Genomic DNA, 20,187 nt, shown 5'->3' on the forward strand with positions numbered 1-20,187 from the left:
TAAACATTTTTCAGGATTAAACACCATGCTGGAAATACCGTCATGTTCCCCGACTGGACACAGTTAACCATTTGTCTTGCCACAACTCCACCACAGTAGCAAACTCTCATACTTAAAAGAGCTGTGCCGGCCTGAGAGGCACAGAAACCAGTCTGAACTCGCTACAGTGTCCCTGCCCTCCCCTCACAAGTACAGGTTTGGAGATCGGTGTGAAGTGAAGTGAGAGGTTAGAGAGAAAAAGAGAAGCCAGAGTCCCCGCAGGCTCTGTGTGATGAAGACAAACAGCTGACAGACTCCAGTGCATCAGCTGGATTCCCGCTACTCTCCTTTTCTCTCCTCCTCTCTGCGTGTTTGTTTTGCAGCTGGTTGCTGAGGCAGCAACAACGTTGAGCTGCATCACTTTCTGCAATTGCATACACGCAGGATAATCATGAAACATTTGATTTTGATTTTATTTTAAAGTTTTTTGGTCTATACTGTCAGTGTCACTCAGTGTCTTCAACAGAACCTAGAAACAAACTAAAAATATCATTAAACAGACCGTTAATTCTGAAACTGTTATTTTTAGAGATGTCAAAGACAGATCAGAGATTAGACTTGCCACATCCTACATATTTTCCTTCTTGTCTTCCTCTTCATCCAGGCTAGTGGCTCACAGCTCATCTTCACCAACACTTTTGAGATTGGTTGTAAGATCTCTCTACAGGTGGCAGGAGAGATCACCAAGGAAGGCTGAGGGTCAGCATCCTACAAGGTGAGAAACAGAGTGAGGGTCAAAGGGGCTTGGATAGATCATCACATGGTTTAGGTCTCTGTTGGATTTGCAACATTAGAATGAAAGGATTATGTAAACTGCTGTATGTATAACTCATGAAATAACAGGTATGATTAGTTTTATTTTGATTGATCTGTAGGCGTGAGTGTGAATGTGTCTGGTTGTTTGTTTGTGTTAGCCCTCAGATAGACTGTCAGCCTGTCCAGAGTGTTTCCCACCTCTCATCCAGTGGCAGCTGGGATTACCTGCAGTGCCTGTGATTACAAATGGGATATGCAGAATAGATAATGCATGAATGATCTAGAACATGAGTATTCATTTTAAGAGACCAAACACAGGTAAACTTAAAATTACAAGACAATCTGTACACAAGTTATCTACACTAGCATTATACTTAAACGGATACATAAAGAAATCAAGAAGTGTATTTTGTGTACATTGAGTTATATCTTTTCTCCAATGTAATACAAATTCTCCTTGAGTTACAGGTAACTGAGTATTTGATTTGACTGTTTCAGGTGTGTCTGAGCAGTTCTATTTGGACATATGGAATCGAGCACTGGTATCACAACATTTATGCACAAAGAACTAGTTTCAAATCAATTAAAAGCAACATAAACCTTCAAAGCAACAAACTTGGATGTCACAGGTTGGAGTATGGTGTAGATAAAGACAATGTTTGCTGTTCATGCTGTTGTTTTCTTCTCTACAGTAAATGTACATACACGTTCTATTTAGTACTGCCTTCCATTAATATCAAAATCTTCTTTGTGATGGATTGTTCAGGCTTGGGACTGTCTGTTAAAATGTTTGCCATCAGTGTTCACTGACTTTGAAGCCAAAATGTTTGGAGCTCCCTCTGCTGACTGGATGCAGAATAGGTCATAAACCCTGCCTCTCTGATATTAACAGATGGAACTGGGCCAATTAAAATACAAGTCAAATATTTTTTTTCAAACACGGTGTAATGGAAAATGTTTATATACTTATGGAAAATCATAATATACTTGTTATTCTGATTCGTAACTGCTAAAAGTTCATGGTTTTAGTAGGTATCTTGCCTGTGTTCAAAAGATACTGTGTAAATCATGGAACTACGTGAAACTGTGCACTTCTCAGTTGCAAAACCTGCAGACAAGGTCGCATCTCCTGACTTGTTCTTCACCCATCCTTCTTCCTCTCCCAACATAATGAACTCCCTTCCCTTGCTGAGCTTCTTTGCAGACTACTGTGATACTCTGAATAGTTTGCTCCTTAGAGAGTCTTTATTGTTGAAACAACTCACTTGGTAATACAAATTTGCAGTACAATGGTTCTGGTCATAATAGTTAGTTGTTCATATGCTGATTAATGTCAAGTTGCTTATTTTCCTGAGAACTATAGTTTAAATTGGTTATTTGATTTTGAATAGAGGGGATGTGATGTCATGATTGACAGCTCTGATGAAGAATGTGGGCTCCTGCAGTGTTCTTTACTGGCTTAGCAGAGTAGAGGGGGAATGGCGAGAGAAAACATAACACTACCACAGGACTAGGGGTGGGCATTTAGAGCCAAAATACTATTCGATTATCATTGGCATTTATTCAATCATTATTCGAAGCAGCCATGCTCAGTCTCTGGAAATACGTGTGTAGTGGTGTAAGATTCAGAAATGGAGAAAATCACTGCGACTGTCGTTAATGCTTCTTCTTTTGCTATTAAATGCACTTAGCATTCTTCTTCTTCTGTTACTTAATGCGGTTGCATTAGCATAAGATGCTCTATAGCTACTGACTGGCGGGAATACCGTATTGCACCTGATGAAAAATTTTACTTTTAAAACTAGAAAATATTCGAAGTAACTCTTCGGTTTTTACTAAGTGAAAGAATATTTGAAATCATTGCCCATCCCTACACAGGACTCGTTTAATTTTCAAAGCAATGAGTGTCTGCTTCAAATCAACATCGCACTTCTGTGCACGCATTGGCTGCACCAGTGCAATATGTTTGTGCCCGTAGAGGCTGTCTTTTGGCTTCAGGAAATGAAGTGATGTTGTCCATTGTATATACAGTCAGGATGCCTCCTTTTCAGTAATTCTGGTGTAGCCAGCTGTTACAAAAATGGCTTCCAGAACTTCCTTTTTTGTGTTGCATTTACATCTGCAACATAAACACTGTCATTTCTTGGTCCATTACATCCCACAGGATAGTGCCCTCCCATCTGTTTTAAGGTCTCACTTCAATCGTAGACACACAGATGCTTCACCACCCATTGAAGCCAGGATGTCATTATATTAGTTTGCGTTCCTTCTACTTTTGCTAGTCTCCACGCGGACTTTTTTTCTTGTACTTACCAAATCCTGCTGAAACATGATTGGTCAATAATACTCAGATTAAAAAATACTACCAGAATAGAAACCAGAACACTTCCAATGCGGCCAGAGTTGCTTGTTCAAACATGTCCCACACAGGGTACAAGTTTCCCCTGTAGGATGTACGGGGCAGGGGATGAGTTTCAGGAGGCAGGACATGACATCAAAAGCAGGCTGTGAAAACCACAGTGTAATGTTCACAACATGATGATGGGGAAGTAACAGAGACTGGCACAATGACGACAGGGTTATGTTGAATTTACATCAATGCTCTGTGCAAACGGATATTCAGAACACTTAGCTGTTCTGGTCTTCAAAAGGACGCTCCTTCTTCAGCCTATGACGCTTTATTCCGCCCTTACATATCACTCAGACTATTGAACTATTTTGGTAACAGAACTTTTGTACAACAGATGATTTTTAATTTCATGGATAAGTCCCCTGGTCATTACTGTACCAGTGAACTGAAGTGACTTAAATCATTTCTAGACCTCCAGCATCTGTTTCTATTGTACTTTCATCAGCCTCTTAATTTCACAACAATCCATTACTTCTCATTACTATTATGACTAAATTATATGGGATTTTTCAATTAAATATAGGCCTACATCTTACCTTACCTCACATCAGCTATCATTTAAATCAACAATTCCATGTGGTCCCCTGTTCAAGCACAAGAAAAGGCACAATTTATGCTAAAAGCAGTATTTAACCTTAATTGCCATAATTGGTATTTTTCAATGGCACGGGGCTAAAAATTACAGTGCACTGTCTGAACATATTACAGTCGTATGATATTATGCGGCCAACACATTGTGAAGCAAGCGTGAAAGATTAGAGGCTAATGTAAAAATATTGGTTTTAATTTTGGAATATTTTCTCTTATTCTTATAAATATTATGATGGGGAGGGGGGCAGTCAAAGTGTCTTTTAATTCTTCTTTTAGACCTGTATGACTTGAATTAGCTAGTTGAGGCTATCGCTAATATTAGCATCTTAACATACTTGACGAGGACATTAGCCCTCAGGGTGACACAGAGCATGTCTAATTAAATTACATCAGTAAGTGCAAACGGAGCTGGCAGGGGAGACTCTGCTCAGACTGTAAACACAATCAACCGTGAAAATGTCAGTCTCATACCTGTGGTTGTTTTAATTTGCAAGTAAGATGTTGAAACTTGTGTCGTCAAATTTCACAGTTACTACTTTTTCAATCGAGATGTGTCCACTTATCAGCACAACAAACATCCAAAAATTGGGTCCTTTTCATGAGGCTGTAAGAGAATGTGAAGCCTCCTCTCATCTCTGTCTACCTGCTCACATCTCACTCCTTGTCTTTTATGACTCTGTTTAAGTGTGTGTGCATGTCCATAAAACTCCTGTCTCCATTCAGCAGTCTGTGAGAAAGATACACACAGCCTATGCGTATACATCATTGTCTCCTGGTTGATGCATAGACAGAAGACAAAGTGTGTTGAGAAAGTAGTAGCGCTGATGGTAGCAGAGGAGCAGGAGGAGGAGGTGGGGAGGAGACGAGCTCCAGCCTGCAAGCCCCAGACGGGCTGGCTCCGGAGGGGCTGCACCCAGGCACAGAGCTGCCTTTGTCAGGGTAATTATCCTGACGCTCACCCTTTGCTGGAGGAGCTACCGGTTGGTTGGGCGGCTAACACACTAGCGCCACCTTTCATCACTTGGGGGAACGTTGTCAGTGTATGAACTTGATGTTTCTTATTTATGGACATGAGGTGTTAAGAGACTCATACGAGAGAAAACAAAGCATTGTGAAATCCCTGCTGAAGTTCTTAAGTTGCAACTTATTGGGAAAGTCTTCTTCACACACTCTCTCTCTTGCTCTCCTTGTGCGTCACTCTAAAATTAAGGCTGCTGTCCCAGTCCCTGGGACGCTGCCTGTCTGTCCTGCTTCGATAGAATCTCCCAGCTTTCAGCAGCTGCTCGGGCCCCAGCCAGCCTGCAGGAGGGACATGCAGACAAGAATTGCTGGTGGAAAGAGAGGGAAAGAGATAGCCCAGGTATCTGCCAGCCCCCCCCCCCCCCCCCCCCCTCTCTCTCTCTCTCTCTCTCTCTCACACTCTCGCTCTCTCTTTGTGTGTTTGTGTGTGAGTAGGAACCTAAAGATTATCCCAAAAGAGTTTAATGAAGCCTGTCTAAGTCAGGGGGACCTGCTTGGCTCTTCAACGGCTTCTGCTGACTGAACTTGATGTATGATGCAAGGTGGCAGCTGGCCAACAGGTTTGAAATACAGGAGGGAACTCAATAGGTTTAATGATGTTGTGTTGCTTGTGCTGACGGACGAGGAGTTAACTTAGTTCAGCAGTCTTTCATTTTCTGCTTTTCCTCTTTTTTCTGACTGCTCTACATTCTTAGCTGCCTCTCTTACTTGCTGCCAAGAGCAAAGAACATTTGCATACATGGGGACCTGATTCTTCTGGCATGTTGTGATGACACAACTTTTAGAAGTCGTGTCTTTGTTGGTAGTATAAGTTGAAGCTTGAGTACACAGTGAAGAAACAGACAGTAGATGATTAAATCTTCCAGTTCAGCGGCAGGAGTTCAGGTTTTGATATGGCAGGACCCATCACTCTTTCTTTGCTTACGTTCTGTTTAAAAAACGTCTTTTTTCTGTATTTATAAGGGTTAACTCTAAAAATCTATAAAGTCTTCTCTTTGAGGTTCAAAGATCTGTGTCAAGGGAAACCCTATTCTCAGCCATCTACTTCACCTGCTATGCTCATGCAAGGCTTACCTCAGTGACAAGGATGACAGGATAGGGCAAGCAAGGATTATGTTTGCAATGGCTGAGGCCGTGTGTGTAGAAAATTACAGTTTACAATATGAAACCTTTGGTCAGGCCCACGTTTGAACAAAGTGTGAGAGGCTTTAAAAGGTTACACTCTGCTCTGTCCTCAGACCTCCACAGACCTGCAGTAACAGTAGCAGAGCTTAGAGTTTGGAAACCAGGCCTGCTCTGACCACAGGCTCCATGTCGGTAGCTGCTCATTAGAGCGCTGCTCACTGATTGGGGACTCAGATTTGGGGCTCTGCAGCAGGGGAGCGCCACACATGCCTGCCAACCACGCTGGTTAGGAAGGTTTCCAGCTCTCATGTACTGTACATGCACGCAAACACAGGAGGAAAAGCACTCAAACATGCTTGTGCATACTTTATGTATGTTCATTGTTCACCCTGCAAGAATGTGTACAGTCTCGTCTGTAGCCAAATCATAAAACTGAGAAAGGAGGCCAAGTGGACTTAACAACAACCGATGACTTAACTCTCTCCTCTACATGAAAATATGATCCATTTAAAGCAGAGTTTTAATATTGGATTTTTACCCCAAAGAAAACATTCATAACAGACCAGGTCTGCCCTGCCAAGCTCAAGGGCTTTAGAGAATTTGCATAAAAGACTTAATATTTGTTTTGAATCCTCAGAGATGTGTCAGCAGCTCTGTCTTTTTGACGCAGAGAGCAGCACAACATGGAAAAATCATAAATCCTGCCTCCCTCATCCACTTTTTACTCTGCTCTCTCACCACAAGACTGGCAGCCCGGCCACAGTCTCCGAGCTGAAACCAGCCTCATGATTTCTTTATTTTTTCATTACTTGGACACTTTTATCATCCCCCTCTCACATATATTTATCAGCGGTTACAGCATTCTGGCAATTAGTGTTTTACAGTCAGCACAGGAAATTGAATTACACGCTCAGTTTGCAAAGCATTATTTAGCTCAGCATTATGCGGGTCTGTGAAGAACAGTGTTAGCCAGCTCTAACCTGCATTAATGCTGCATGTGGGAAAGACCCCCTAGCTCCCTTTTCACCAACTCAAACAACCACACATACACACATTGTACAGTGGATTATGTCCCTCTCCTAAGAATCTGATTTCTACCAATAGAATATATATTCTTCTTGTACAATATATCCCTCTTATTGTGATATGCATTTATTTTCCGGTGCAACATCAATTATATAAACAGTTAATTAGCATTATTTACTGTGCAACATACATTATCTTTGTGCAATATACATATTTACTGTGGACTATAACAGTTCTAACATCCAATGTACATAATGTACTGTGTAATATGAATTATTTACTATGCAGTATACATTATCTTATTGCAAAACATATAATTTACTGTGGAATATACATTATTTACTAAGCTATACATTTTCTACAGTGCCATGTAGATTATGTGCTGAGCAATATCAATTATGCACAATGCAATATACATGTATTACATTCACTACACATTATTCACTGTTTAATATGCATAATCTACATGTCATGTACATTATTTACAGTGTAATATATATAACCTACAGTACTATGGATGTCAATCACGAGCATTATACATTATTGACTGTGCAACATGAAACGTTACACTTGAATGCATGTTGCCCTCGTTTCTGTGGATTTCTCAGCCGCTTGCACTAAAAGTGACGTTTTTCTTAAATTTGCTGTACATTGTGGAATGACATCTTGTTTTATTGTTCAGTGTTTCAATAGTTACTTGGTCTTAATAGATTACTTGCTCATAAGCTCTCCCCCCCCCAAACATTTATTACTCCTCTCCTCTCCTCTCCTCTCCTCTCCTCTCCTCTCCTCTCCTCTCCTCTCCTCTCCTCTCCTCTCCTCTCCTCTCCTCTCCTCTCCTCAGTGCAGGTGGTCAGTCTCCTCCGGGTGCCGGTCTGCTACCTAACGCTGAGTTGATTAGGCTCTCTGAATAGCTCGTTTGCCTGTTACAAAAACCAAGAAGTCAGGGTAAATGGTGGAGAGGGCAGTTGATGGTAATGACCGAGCCATCAATGATTGAGTCCATTCACGGCTGAAGTGGCTGGAGTGGGGGGCTTTGCAGTCACTCCCCTCAGTCACTTTCTGCCTGCACACGGGGCACAGTGTGCACTGCTCTCATTACCGTCCATTGTCTGGACCCTTTCAAACGCCTGTAAGAAGAGTGGCAGAGAGAGGAAAGGAAGGAAAAAAGAAGGGAGATTAAATAATGGCCACGCTGGTGGTATGGATTGGCTGATGGTGAAGTGAGAGGAACTGGCCCCTTCCAGTGTTTAGTGTATGTATGTGGCAGAGTTTCAGCAAGATGGTTAAGATCCGAGATGACGTGTTCAAAAAGAGGGAACAAAGAATGCTAAAACCTCTCTACCAGACGCAGGATTTCATTGGATCACTGATGGCTGCTTATTATGAATCATCTCATTTGTTCGGGGATCATTTTAAACTTGTGCTCTGCCGTATTTAGAATCAAACACTTAGCTGAAAATGAAGCGTCACAAAACTAAAACAGCCCTTGCGTTCTTCTTCACAGGCATGCCTGCTTCCTCGCTGGTGACCCCTTGCAGATGTGATTGAGACCAGGCTATAGGTGGCAGCAGTAACGCTCAGACCACCTACAGCAGTAATTGTCTCTGGAAGATTCTAAGAAAGGAGGGACCGCACACAATTGTTACGGAGCATGAGGGGCCATTGCCTCTCCTGGTGCCCTCATGGCCATAAGAAACCGCACTAAAGTGCCCTCTTGGCTACTGCTGTCGTACATAAAACATCACAAATTTCCTTCTCCGGTGCTCTCAGTGGAAAACACGTGAAAAAAGTGCCCTCTGAATGCTCCTCCAATGTAAAAAAAAAAAAAAAAAAAGGGCCCTAGCACTAGCTTACTTCGTTGCGTTCCCCAATGAGTGATTGAGTGGTTGCTTTCTCTTCGTTTTTCACCTTTACTAATTCATTTTAAAGGCACTTTGGACTTCACTGAATTTAAAGTAGAGTTGTTTGGCGATAAGTTTCTGTCCGGATTTAGGTCACTAATGCAAAATATTGTAAAGAAATTATGATATTATGACTATAAATCTTAATAAATGGGGGGATTCCCAGGCTACCTAGCAGTATGTAAATAAATCAAATGTATTGAATTTGATTAAATTGAGCTCAGTTTTAATAGCTGAAAGAATGAAGAAAGCCTAATGGACTCAATGATATGTTAAAAATTTCAATCACATAGCATGATAAATGTCTTGAAGTGGGCCAACCTGCATAATATCTATTTTCGGGGTGTCTACTACTAATATAGGTGATAGCTGGTTAATTTGAAGAGTCATGATCTGGACTTCACTGTAAGCTACATTTTCAGCCACCCATAAGTCAAAGCTTCACAGTGAAGTTATTTCTGTTGACCTACTTCTGGAACTTCCAAAATATATTAAAAAAATGCTAGGATAGAAAACACCCAAATAAAATCATATGTTGGGGGACCCTCTATAATTTGTTGTATATGTTTAACATTTTGAGTGTAAATATATATTTATTCTGACTTTTATCCCTGGGATGGTTGACGAGGGCAAACGCCAATTATGATTTGACTTGCAAAGTATTTGATAGCTTTTGAACTTTGGATTATAGTAAATACTCCACACCTGTGTAAATGTATCTATGTTCAGCCATGCAAAAAAATTATACATTTTTCGCCATTAGGTTTTAAAAGTTCTGAAATCTATAGGAAGCCTGAAAATGCTGCTGAAGAAATGTCAATGTCAAAAATGTTTCCTAAAAACAAAGCTCAGCAAGAGGAATCGTCTTCACCAGAGCTGGAGGAGCAGGAGGAGGAGACTGTGGACACTTCTCAGGCTGAGCAGGAAGAGGAGGAGGTTAAATAAACTCAAACGGAAGAGGAGGATGTCATGACAGTCACACAGACCCCCGTTACTCCTCTGCATGAAGAGAAACCCAGCATTGTTTGGGTCTGAGAGCGACATGTCAACAGCTAAAGCAGTCAAGAAAATTGTGTAGAAACACTGGAGAGAGATGGATGCTATTGTTGATGAAGAAAGTATGATTTCAGAGGAAGAAATGGAGCTGCTTCATTTAAGATCCTCCCGGGATTTGGGAACTAGCATTTTAGATTGTTAGTATCCTGACAAATAACTCTCAACAGGATGTGGTTGACACACCTGATAAAGAGAGCAGAGACACCACCAACCAAAAGATCACTCAGGAAGAAACTCCCCAGCAGAATCAAGGCTCTCTTTGTCCGCAATGTCCCCAGAGAGTCAATGCTGAGCGTGATGACAAAACTTAGGAGCAAGCATACCTACAGTCAGATAGAGGCGGAAGAGGAATCGTCAGTAAAGATGTTTATTGATAGTGTAGATGACCTCGTGAAAGAGATAATCCCTCTTGCAGATCAGGAAATACGAAGTGGTTCCAAAGAGGTTTGCCTGTATGAGACAATTGCTAGCAACGTTTCCAGCGGCAAGCATGAAAGTGTTGCAGAAAAGCTGATTGAAACACTGTCTGATCACCTGATGACTGAAGAAGAAAAAGAAATAAAGTCTCAGGTGAGGACCGAAGTAGACAGTTTCATGAAGTGGATGAGGAACTGGCTAAATCAGCAGGTACAACAGTGCAAGACAAGGAAGGACAACGTGAGTATGGCTGTGAGACAGAGAAAGTTAGTTGTGAGCATTCAGGCAGAGGATACAAGTGCTCTGGGAAAAAAGACCGAGACTTTAACCAGCTTCAAACCTGAATGTGAAGCAAGCCAAAGGTCTACACCTAAACGGAATGCGAGCCAAACATCCAAACCTGAGCGCAGAGCTAGCCCAACTTCCACACCTGAGCATAAAGCTAGCCAAAGCTCTAGACCTGAGCATAAAGCTAGCCAAAGCTCCAGACTTGAATATACAGTGCACCAAAGGGTCACACTTCTATGTGCTGTATGCCAAGTATCCTCACCTGAGCATAAAGCATCCCAAAGAGCCACACCTGAGTGTGCAATATGCCAACAATCCACACTTAAGTGTGCAGTATGCCAAAGCTACACACCTCAGATTGAGGCAGGTTCCTCTCCAAGGGACAGATCCCCCAAAGTCAAGTGGGATTAACTGACCTGTGAAATCATCGTGATGGAGTTGTTAAGCAAGATCCTGAATGGTCTCCCCATCGATCAGTCGTACAGCACCTACAAAGCTACTATAGCCACTTTGACAGACATGCTCTGGACAGAGGTAAGCAGCTCAGGCATTGATGTTGATTTAAGTGCAATGAACATGAAGGAGATATGCAAGGTGGTTGCCAAGGACCTGTGCAACAAGGTAGGTGATTTGTTGCTTTGGAGGAGCCATCTGTTGTGACAGACTCAGTCAGTGAATGAGTTAGTGATTGAGACTCTGAAGAAGCAGCTTCTACCAAAGAAGACCAGCTGCATCAAAAGGTTATTAAAACGTGTATTCATGCCTTTCACTTCCCTCTTCAGACATCACTAAGTTGTAACTATTGTCAGCCGGGATGGGTGGGTTGGACAGACCTTTAATACCCTAATAAAATTAGATGTTTTTATTTCAGAGGGGGAAAAAAAGGCATTCACCTTCAGTCCACGACTCCCCTCCAAATAAAATAGTTATAATGCAAAACTTACATACCATAATTTAATTAGCACATTTAGCATTAGCGATCCGATTCCTAAAAAGTAGGCAAACTAAAGCATGTATAATTTCTTAAATTTGTGCCCAAGGACAAGAACTTAAGTCTGTCCGCGTCTTTAAACTGACTTTACATGTAATTCACTTATACAAATGATTTCATTTGGGTTTGGTGTGAACGATACATGAGGAGAAGTTACTACAGCTATGGCAAGGGGGACGCAGCATATTGAATACAGTGCATTTCTTCAAATCCACGCTGTGTTGCATGAAATGTCTTTGCCTCAGGTGTTGCACTTTGCCCTGTCGTTATCCATTTCCAAGCCAAACCTGCAGCGGTCCACCTTGATTCTTTTCCCTGTGTCTCAACCATAGACTGTATAAAATATTGACGTATTATCCGTGACGTCACCCATCTGTTTCTGAAGGGCTGCTTTGAGGCCAATCGTCGGCGGGAGCCATAGTGCTGCTGTCAAGCGATTGTGACGTAAAGAGGTGGGCTTTGAACCTCCTAGCAAACACCTACAGTGTTCCCTGTCAAACAAGTCAGCTGTGCCTCTCATTGGAAGACTCGTAATCTCAATATCTTCGAAATAGCCGTTCACCCCCCGTACAGTGTGAGCCAGTCGAGAAATGAGCTATCCAGACTACACTCATCTTTTGTACCAGGCTGTACACAGGTTTATTTCTGCTGTAAAGATCGGCTTTTTCTTAATTTTTGTATGTGGTTTCCGGTACTTCCTGAGCCAGCCTCAAGCGGATCCTCGATGAACTGCAGTTTTTAGCACTTCCACATAGGACTTATATTTTTAGACCGGAGGTTGCCTCTTGGTCTCAATGACCAAAGTCACGTTGGCAAAGCAGATCCTGGCAGATTCGTAAAACTTGCTTGAACTGCAAAATTCTCACTGAGGTTTAATCTTGCAAGATTTATGTTGCTGTTAGGAACTGAAAAGCAGAACTGAATTTCATGTGCTTTCTCAAATGCACAAATATCAGAAAGTAAGAACCGGTCCAAAGATGGAACTGCTTTCTCGATACCGAAGCCTTCTAATGAAACAATGCTGTGATTTCCAAGCATGCCCAAACAGATTAATTTTTGGTGTTCAGCAGCTGCTTATGGTGCGTGTCGTCTACTAGAGAGAAGCCAAATGCTACTTAACCAAAAATATCAGTCAATCAATCAATCTTTATATATATAGCGCAAAATCACTACAAAAATCATCTCAAGAAAAGATGATGTTTTCCTCAATCTTGAGAGTTTTGCAGCACATAAATTGGGGCAGGCAGCAGCTATTTGATTTTTACTTTCACTTTCACTGCCTTTTGGATTGTAATGAGCTGATTTCCTCCTCAAAACGGTCCCCTCTCAGGGATATTATTTCCCTTTTTTATTGTGAAAAGCTGAAATGCCAGAGGGGAATGGTGAACCTCTCAAATATAGTTTTTTGATGACTATTTTTGTTGTACTTACATGTACTCGCTGGATGCCTTTTTACTTTCATGTGTAGATCTGATGATTTCATATGTTTTTTAGGAGGGGGTTGCTTTTTTTGAGTTGGTAGCACATCACAAAGTTACCTCTCTCCATTTTCCTCCTTAATTTGACTCTCACTGTGACTCTGGTTTCCCCATGTGTGTGTGTGTCTCTCTCTCACTCTCTCCCTCCGTCTCTCCACACCACAGAAAGCCTGCTGGCTCGGAGCCCACCCCCAAGTCTCGGATCAGCCTGCCGGCGCCCAACCCCGACCACATCGGAGGCTTCAGGTTGGCTGTGGCCACGTTCGCTGGCATAGGGAGCAAGTTTGGACTCCATCTCCCACGCTACACTGTGGCGACAGCAGCAGCAGAGGAGGAGGAGGAGGAGGAGGAGAAGGAGGCTGCCTCCTCCTACGAGAGTCCTCCCTGAACCTCCACGGGTTAGGGGTAAGTGAGAAAAAGAGTAGTTTAACATTTCCACCAAGTCATTGCTGGTAGTTTATAAAGACATCTTTTTATTTTATTTATAATTTCCTTTCATAAAAATAAACATAGGTGTAGATACATATAAAGGTATCATAACTAAATATGTTTAGATGCAGCTTTTTCCACTATCTTCCTTTAGATGCTTCTAATACATCCTCATGTGATCAGAACTACAGATAAAGATCATCATTCTACGTGAGGTGTTCATTTGATTTAATGTTTCCACAATGTGACCAGAAACTTACTTAAATGTTTCAAATCAACACAAGGTACTTGAGCTCTAATAAAAAGGTTAAGTGCTTAGTGAAACATCCATCCCATAATGCCCTTAATTCAATATTTTTATACTAATAATAAGATACATGACCTACCACATGACCCCTGATGTCCCCGACAACCAAGTAGGCACCTCCCTTTAGTGCAGACACCCTGGGGGGCTCGCAAGTTGGCTCCAGTGTTTTAGAACCACTTCTCTCTATATTAGTGAGTCAGGGCGAGCACCCTGTTTGGGCGAGAGTTCATCCCTAAGCCTGTACGCTCTACCTCCTTCTACCCCCTGACTCTCATGAGAGGAGAGACAGAAAACAAAAAGAAGCATCCATAAAGAAATGTCAGGAAGAAGACATGGAAGGCAGAGTCAGGGCGAGCAGCCTGCTTGGGCTAGAGATCAGCCCTACCAGGTTAGCCTGTACACACAACTACCCCCTACTTGTCCACCTTCATGAAAGAAGAGAGAAAAAAAGAGAGAATATTATCTATATATAGGGATGTTTGAAAATATGAAAGTCTAGCTTTCAGACTGTTCATTGTTTACTGTTGTTAGACATGGTTTTAAGGTTTAATGCTTGCAGATGAAAGATGTAAAACTGCACATTTGTAGTGTGTTGAGACTAAAGACAAACTTAATGTGTGCTGGCGTTTCATCCATAGACTGTATAAAATATGGATGTAGGATCCGTGTCGTCACCCATCTGTTTCTAAAGAGCTGTTTTGAGGCCAATCGTCGGCGGTGTGAGCTGATCGAGAAATGAGCTATCCAGACTACACTTGTCTTTTGTACCAGGCAAACATATTTATTTCCGCTGTAAAGATCGTCTTTTTCCCATTCATGTGTATGTGGTTTCCGGTACTTCCAATGCCAGCCTCAAGCGGATCCTTGATGAACTGCAGTTTTTAGCACTTGGACTCATATTTTTAGACTGGAGGTTGCCGCTTGGTTTCATCTTGAATGCTGCAAGAAAAAAGCCACACAGCAGTTGATGAGCTCTGCTTTAATAGTAAACACAGCAGGTTTGACAGTGAGCACTCCGCATACAACATACCTCTTGATAGTCGTTACATTTCATTAATAATAAACAATGGCTGCTCCATTTCAAAACAACAAAATGCAAAGTTTCTGACACCCTCACACACCGACACACAAGAAAACTTCACCATCACAACCAACTCTCATGTTTATGCATCTGTAGTGTTTCAGGAATGTGTTGCATGCAGGCATCATAGTACAGAGAAAGGAAGCACAACATAAAGTGAACATAACAGTTTGTAAACAATACATGACTAGTCTATGGACCCTGCTTAATTTTCACAGTAGTGCAAAGCATTGTTACAGTACACAGGACTTTATAAGGCTATAAGACTGCCACTGTAAATACTGCAGGCTCACAGAATGCAAGCAAGACGTGATTTTACGTCAACATATAAACAAATAACATTTGACAACTTAGTGAAGATAAACAGTTTATCCATTAACAGACAGTCAATGCAGAAATACAATGAAAGCTTGGCTTTGTTTGGACCTGACATGAACTGCACATAAAAGTGAGGAAACCAAACTGAAGTGAGTGATGGACTCATGCTACAGTGACACCGATAAAAGCACACCAGGCGTCTGAATCGCTCTGCTTTGGTTTGGATTCCTGCTCTATGAAGCCAGCTCCATAGGCCCCTCCTCCTCGCCATCCGCACGGTTGGCACGGATCTCCATCAAGGTGCGAGCAAAGCGCCCCCAGTCATCTGTGTGAGCCAGTGACAGCTGTGAGGAGCATCAGAGAAACAGAGAACATGGCATTACGAGGTGACTGGACACACCTGTATGATATGTGTCACCTCACGATGTTGCTAGGTAACAGAGCTCTATAGATTTCTGATATTGTTACTGCCAACAGTAGCAGAGGGTCACCAGTTACATTTTTCTTCAAGATGAACTTACTAACAATTAACAGAAGCCAATTTTAAGGAGTGGAAGAGAACAGATCAGGTGAAATCTTTCACCTTTAGAGAAATAATATTCCAAGGTGAGTCACCGTTTAGAAATGTACATAATACATTATTTTAATAAGTCAAAAGTCAGAATTCTAAGATTAAAAAGCTGATTTTAAAGAGTTATTTTATAAGTGATCAAATATTGTGAGATATACCTCAGTGTTCTAAGATAAGTGATACAAATAATAAGTCAACACGAGCTAATGAGATTAAACTCAAAGTTTTGCTCTGAGTCAAGAATATGAAATAAAACCATACCCTCTGAAAAAGTCAGATTTTGATGTCAGAATTTAATGTTTTATCAAATTATTATTCTTTTCTCTTTCACAATTATGAATTACAGTTGGAATAATTTTATTATGAAGCATTAATATTAATTTTCTTATTTTCTAACTGGCATGAAATTTATTCTTCAATAATGCTAAAAAGATAAATTCTGAAAAAATATACCTAAAAGAAATATTACAGGTATCATTTATTTTTTTTAAGTTAGATTTTTGGCCTTTTATTTTATAGGACAGCTGAAGAGAGTCAGGAAATGTGGGGAGTAGAGAGTGGGGGAAGACATGCTGGAAATGGTCGACCAGCCGGGAATCGAACCGGCGACCCCTGTGACGAGGACTGTAGCCTCTCATTTTCTAGAAGAAATTGGAGTTAAGGAAAAACTAGAAGCCTTTAGAGTCATACCGTTAATCCTCTGGGGACAATGAATGGGTGACCAAAAATAATTTTAATTAATTCAAAAGCTCAATCACAATCCTCAATCGCACAGTCCCGCTTCCGGAATAATGAGAAGTTCATTAAACTCATTCTGATTCCTCCCTTGGGGACGATGAATGTCTTCTATAAATTCCATTACAATACCTCAAGTAGTCTCTGATATATTTTGGTCGGGCCACACTGCTCACAAAGCTAAAATCGATCATGAGCTACACCACCAGTAAAGAGTTAATGCAGGAAGTCACACTGAACACTGTTCCTCTTTAAGTGTCGACCTTGAGTTGTTCTCTGTGGGAGTCAGAATGAGTGGGACAGAAGCCGCGGCCGCCACCCAAGCTGTCTGCAACCGCTTTGCATGGCCAGGCTGTAATTAAACAGGAACCAGGAGGAGGGAGGCAGCCATTTTGAACCCCCCCCTACTCAAACCCCCCACAGAGCTGTGCTGGCCACAGCAGGGGGCTCAGCCAGGAGATCATGTATATGCTGCTCATAGTGACTGAGTGAGCAGCTGTTGAATAAAATGCAAGAAGCTCGAGTGTCAGAGAAACTCTGTTGGATTTCATGTGCTGGTGATTTTAAAGCAGCGGGTCCTAAATTTTCACGTTGTGGATCAGCGCTGAATCCCCGACCTTGAAACACTTATGTTTTACTATTTGGACTTTCAGCACCAATAACAGACAAATCAAAACAGTTGCCATCCCTGCTGATAAATAACACTGAACTTATTTGTAGCAAATAAAATAACACTGATGTTTTCCCAACTTCTCAGAACAGTTCAATGTATTTTTTTTTTATTCACATGCTGTTCCTCGTTTTAGCAACGTGAGGGAGGGGGGGATTTCTCGAGAAGTGAACCCTGTACCACACACACATGTCCTCAGGGTCATAAAACCTTCAACCCTGCTCTCTTTTATTGATGACTCTTCGTTACCATCAGCCATGGTGCGCGGAAGCCACCAGCTCAGCCAAGCCTCCCTCCAACCAACCACACGACAAAATGATGCTAAAATTAGCTGAGCGGCTAGGCTAACTCGCCCTCACATGGGGATCCTAACCAGAGCGCTCTGAGCTTGAGAGAACATACGAGGAGCAGGCAGGGTGGTTTGCCGCTTTGTGGTGATGGCAGAGTCATGTGGAGGATATTTTACAGCGACACAAAGAGGGCGGGGCAAAAATCAAACACATACATTCATGGGGATGCTGACAGTTTGGTAAACATACAGAGCTAAAAGACCTGAAATGATCGGTTGTGGTGCATGTGGAGGTTTTACTGTGAAATAAATGCACTTTCTTATAGAACATGTCTTTTGACCAAAGTCATTGGTGAAAAATAAACATTAAACATCAAAGAGAAAGCATGCATATATGTTTTAAAAGCATGACTCAGTAACAGTTACAAACATTATTCCTCTCTTTGCAGGTTTTCCTTCCACATGACACAAAATCAGGAAACAGATGAAGTGTGACTGATGAGTGAGCAACACTTACAACTCTGATCTGAGGCACTAACATCCATAGATCTACTGTAGTGTGACTTAATAACACTGGTCACTGTCGTTCACTCATGCTTTGGCACCTCTGGAGTAATTAAATCTTGATTGTCTAACACTGAAGCCCACAAGAAACACCAGCTGCAGGCCTCACAGCGCCCAAAGTGAATCCAGCAAATATGTACTCCCCAGTTTATAATTCAACCACATGAAGCTACCAAATATTAATATTCTATAAGGTAACATTAATGAGAGTGAGGGTTCACTCTCTCTGTGCCAAAAAGAGATTATGTTTTCAGATGTAGAGTATGTATTACATATGGTTACTGTATGATTTGATCAATGTCCATTACATGATTATAATCTCTACCTCTCCAGTGTCATAGATCCAGACTCGGCCTTCTGAGTCACCCACAGCCACCTCCTTCCCTCCAGATGACCAACGGACTCTGTTGAGGGCTGAAGCTCCCTCGATGGTCACGCTGGCAGTTGGTACCTTGGGGATGAAAAAATTAAGCATCGAAAAAAAGGTCATTATTGAATTAAGCTGTTCTTCATATATACACAGTGCTTACATACATCTGGATGTGAATAGTTGAGGTTCTGTTACAAATAATTTCCAACAAAACACAATGAAATCAAATTTTACTGACTCACACCAGGACGTCTACTGTAAAATAATGTAGTCCATGTTTGCTGTTGTGCCTGAAGCTCTTTTTAGTAAACAGCAATGCTGGTGTTGCACCTTTTAAAAAGCCTAAAACCATGTGGAGTGTTTCCATAAACTGTTCCTGACAAGTGGCGGGCGAGTCTGACACATGTCACCAGTGGAGACAGAGGCCTTGGCATCATGTCGCCTCACACACCGAGCTGCTGTGTATTTAAAGCAGTGCTAACCACAGACTGACTGCCATTAGCCTGCTAGCTTCCCCCGCTCCGCCCGAGTGGATCTGAACTGAGCGCTTTAAATTGGCTGTGTGTGTGTGTATGTGTATATTGTGCGTGGTGTGTGTGTGTGTGTGTGTGTGTGTGTGTGTGTGTGTGTGTGTGTGTGTGTGTGTGTGTGTGTGTGTGTGTGTGTACTGGAAATGAGAACCAGACAAGCTGCACTGCTCCGTTAGTGTCGTTATGACTGTGTTTTTAATATGATGGCAACAATGGAAGTCTGTTGCTATTAGCCTTAGTGTGCATGAGGGAATGTGTGTTGCATGTGTTTGGTACATCCATTTGTGTGTTTGGTCTGTGTGTGTGTGTGTGTGTGTGTGTGTGTGTGTGTGTGTGTGTGTGTGTGTGTTTCCCAGAGCAAATGTTTCTCATAAAGCACATTGTTAGTCAAGTTAGGCTGTCGATAATGAACTCTTCCTCTGTCGCTGAAAAGGCTGCTGTTGAGGGAATCATGGGAAACTCTGCATCTGTGCTGCAGAGGGAAAAAGCTACTGATGGGATCAATGAGGGAGGAAGATGCGGTTAAAACGAGACGAGACATGACAGACATGAGATGTGACTTAGAATCCAGGGAGATGAGATGTGAATTTTATGAGGACAGGCCTGTGAGAGAACGAGAAAAGAAGAAGAGTGGAAGATCATTATGGAGAAAAAGAGGAGAGCATCTGACGCAGACTAGTATTAAGGTTGAAGGCACTGAGGGTGTTGTCTCCATGGAAACCAAGAGAGCAGGAGAATGAAGGACCCTTTTATCCCTACTTTTACCTGAGTGATCAAAGGTTTGAAACCCACAATCAAAGTTGTAAAAAAGTGAGGTTTTCAGACCCAGACTTTAGACTGCAACTTTTTCTTCCTCTAAAAAGAAAAAACACAGTCTTAGTAAAATACTTCTGTAATAACCAAAACAACAGACAGGCACCAAAGAGCTCAAAAGTTTTCATACATAAAACTTAGGCTTAACAGAAAGTGGTGTTAAGAGAGCTTCAGAGGGTTTGTCAGATGTATTTTAAACCTTTGGACAAAGCCAGACAAGCTGTTACGCTAACTCTCTTCTTGCTGCGTACTTACTGTACACTCATAAGACAGTTAACTATAGACTGTGAAAAGGGGGACGGCATGACAGCTCCCATGAAGTGAAGACAAAATATTTAAAGCTCTCCTTGATGGGGCACTGGTGGCCTAGTGGTCTAAGTGTCCCACTTATAGAGGCTATAGTCCTCGT

The 20,187-nt window shown here is 41.8% G+C and overlaps 1 protein-coding gene across 15 annotated transcripts in view; it reads right to left on the reverse strand.

Annotated features, from left to right (window-relative positions):
- Positions 1-14,801: 14,801 nt before the first annotated feature.
- Positions 14,802-20,187, reverse strand: part of LOC117828391 (cytoplasmic dynein 1 intermediate chain 1) — a 63,683-nt gene continuing 58,297 nt past the window's right edge. For all 15 annotated transcript variants that reach the window (XM_034705510.1, XM_034705508.1, XM_034705502.1 and 12 more), the window contains 2 exons: positions 18,391-18,516; positions 14,802-15,580 (listed from right to left, as the gene is read on the reverse strand). In XM_034705510.1, the coding sequence (XP_034561401.1) occupies positions 15,470-15,580; positions 18,391-18,516 (237 nt within the window). In that variant the 3' untranslated portion in view covers positions 14,802-15,469. The remainder of the gene's footprint in view (positions 15,581-18,390; positions 18,517-20,187) is intronic.

The sequence above is a fragment of the Notolabrus celidotus genome, chromosome 16 (genome assembly GCF_009762535.1).
Source record: "Notolabrus celidotus isolate fNotCel1 chromosome 16, fNotCel1.pri, whole genome shotgun sequence".
NCBI classification, from domain to species: Eukaryota; Metazoa; Chordata; class Actinopteri; order Labriformes; family Labridae; genus Notolabrus; species Notolabrus celidotus.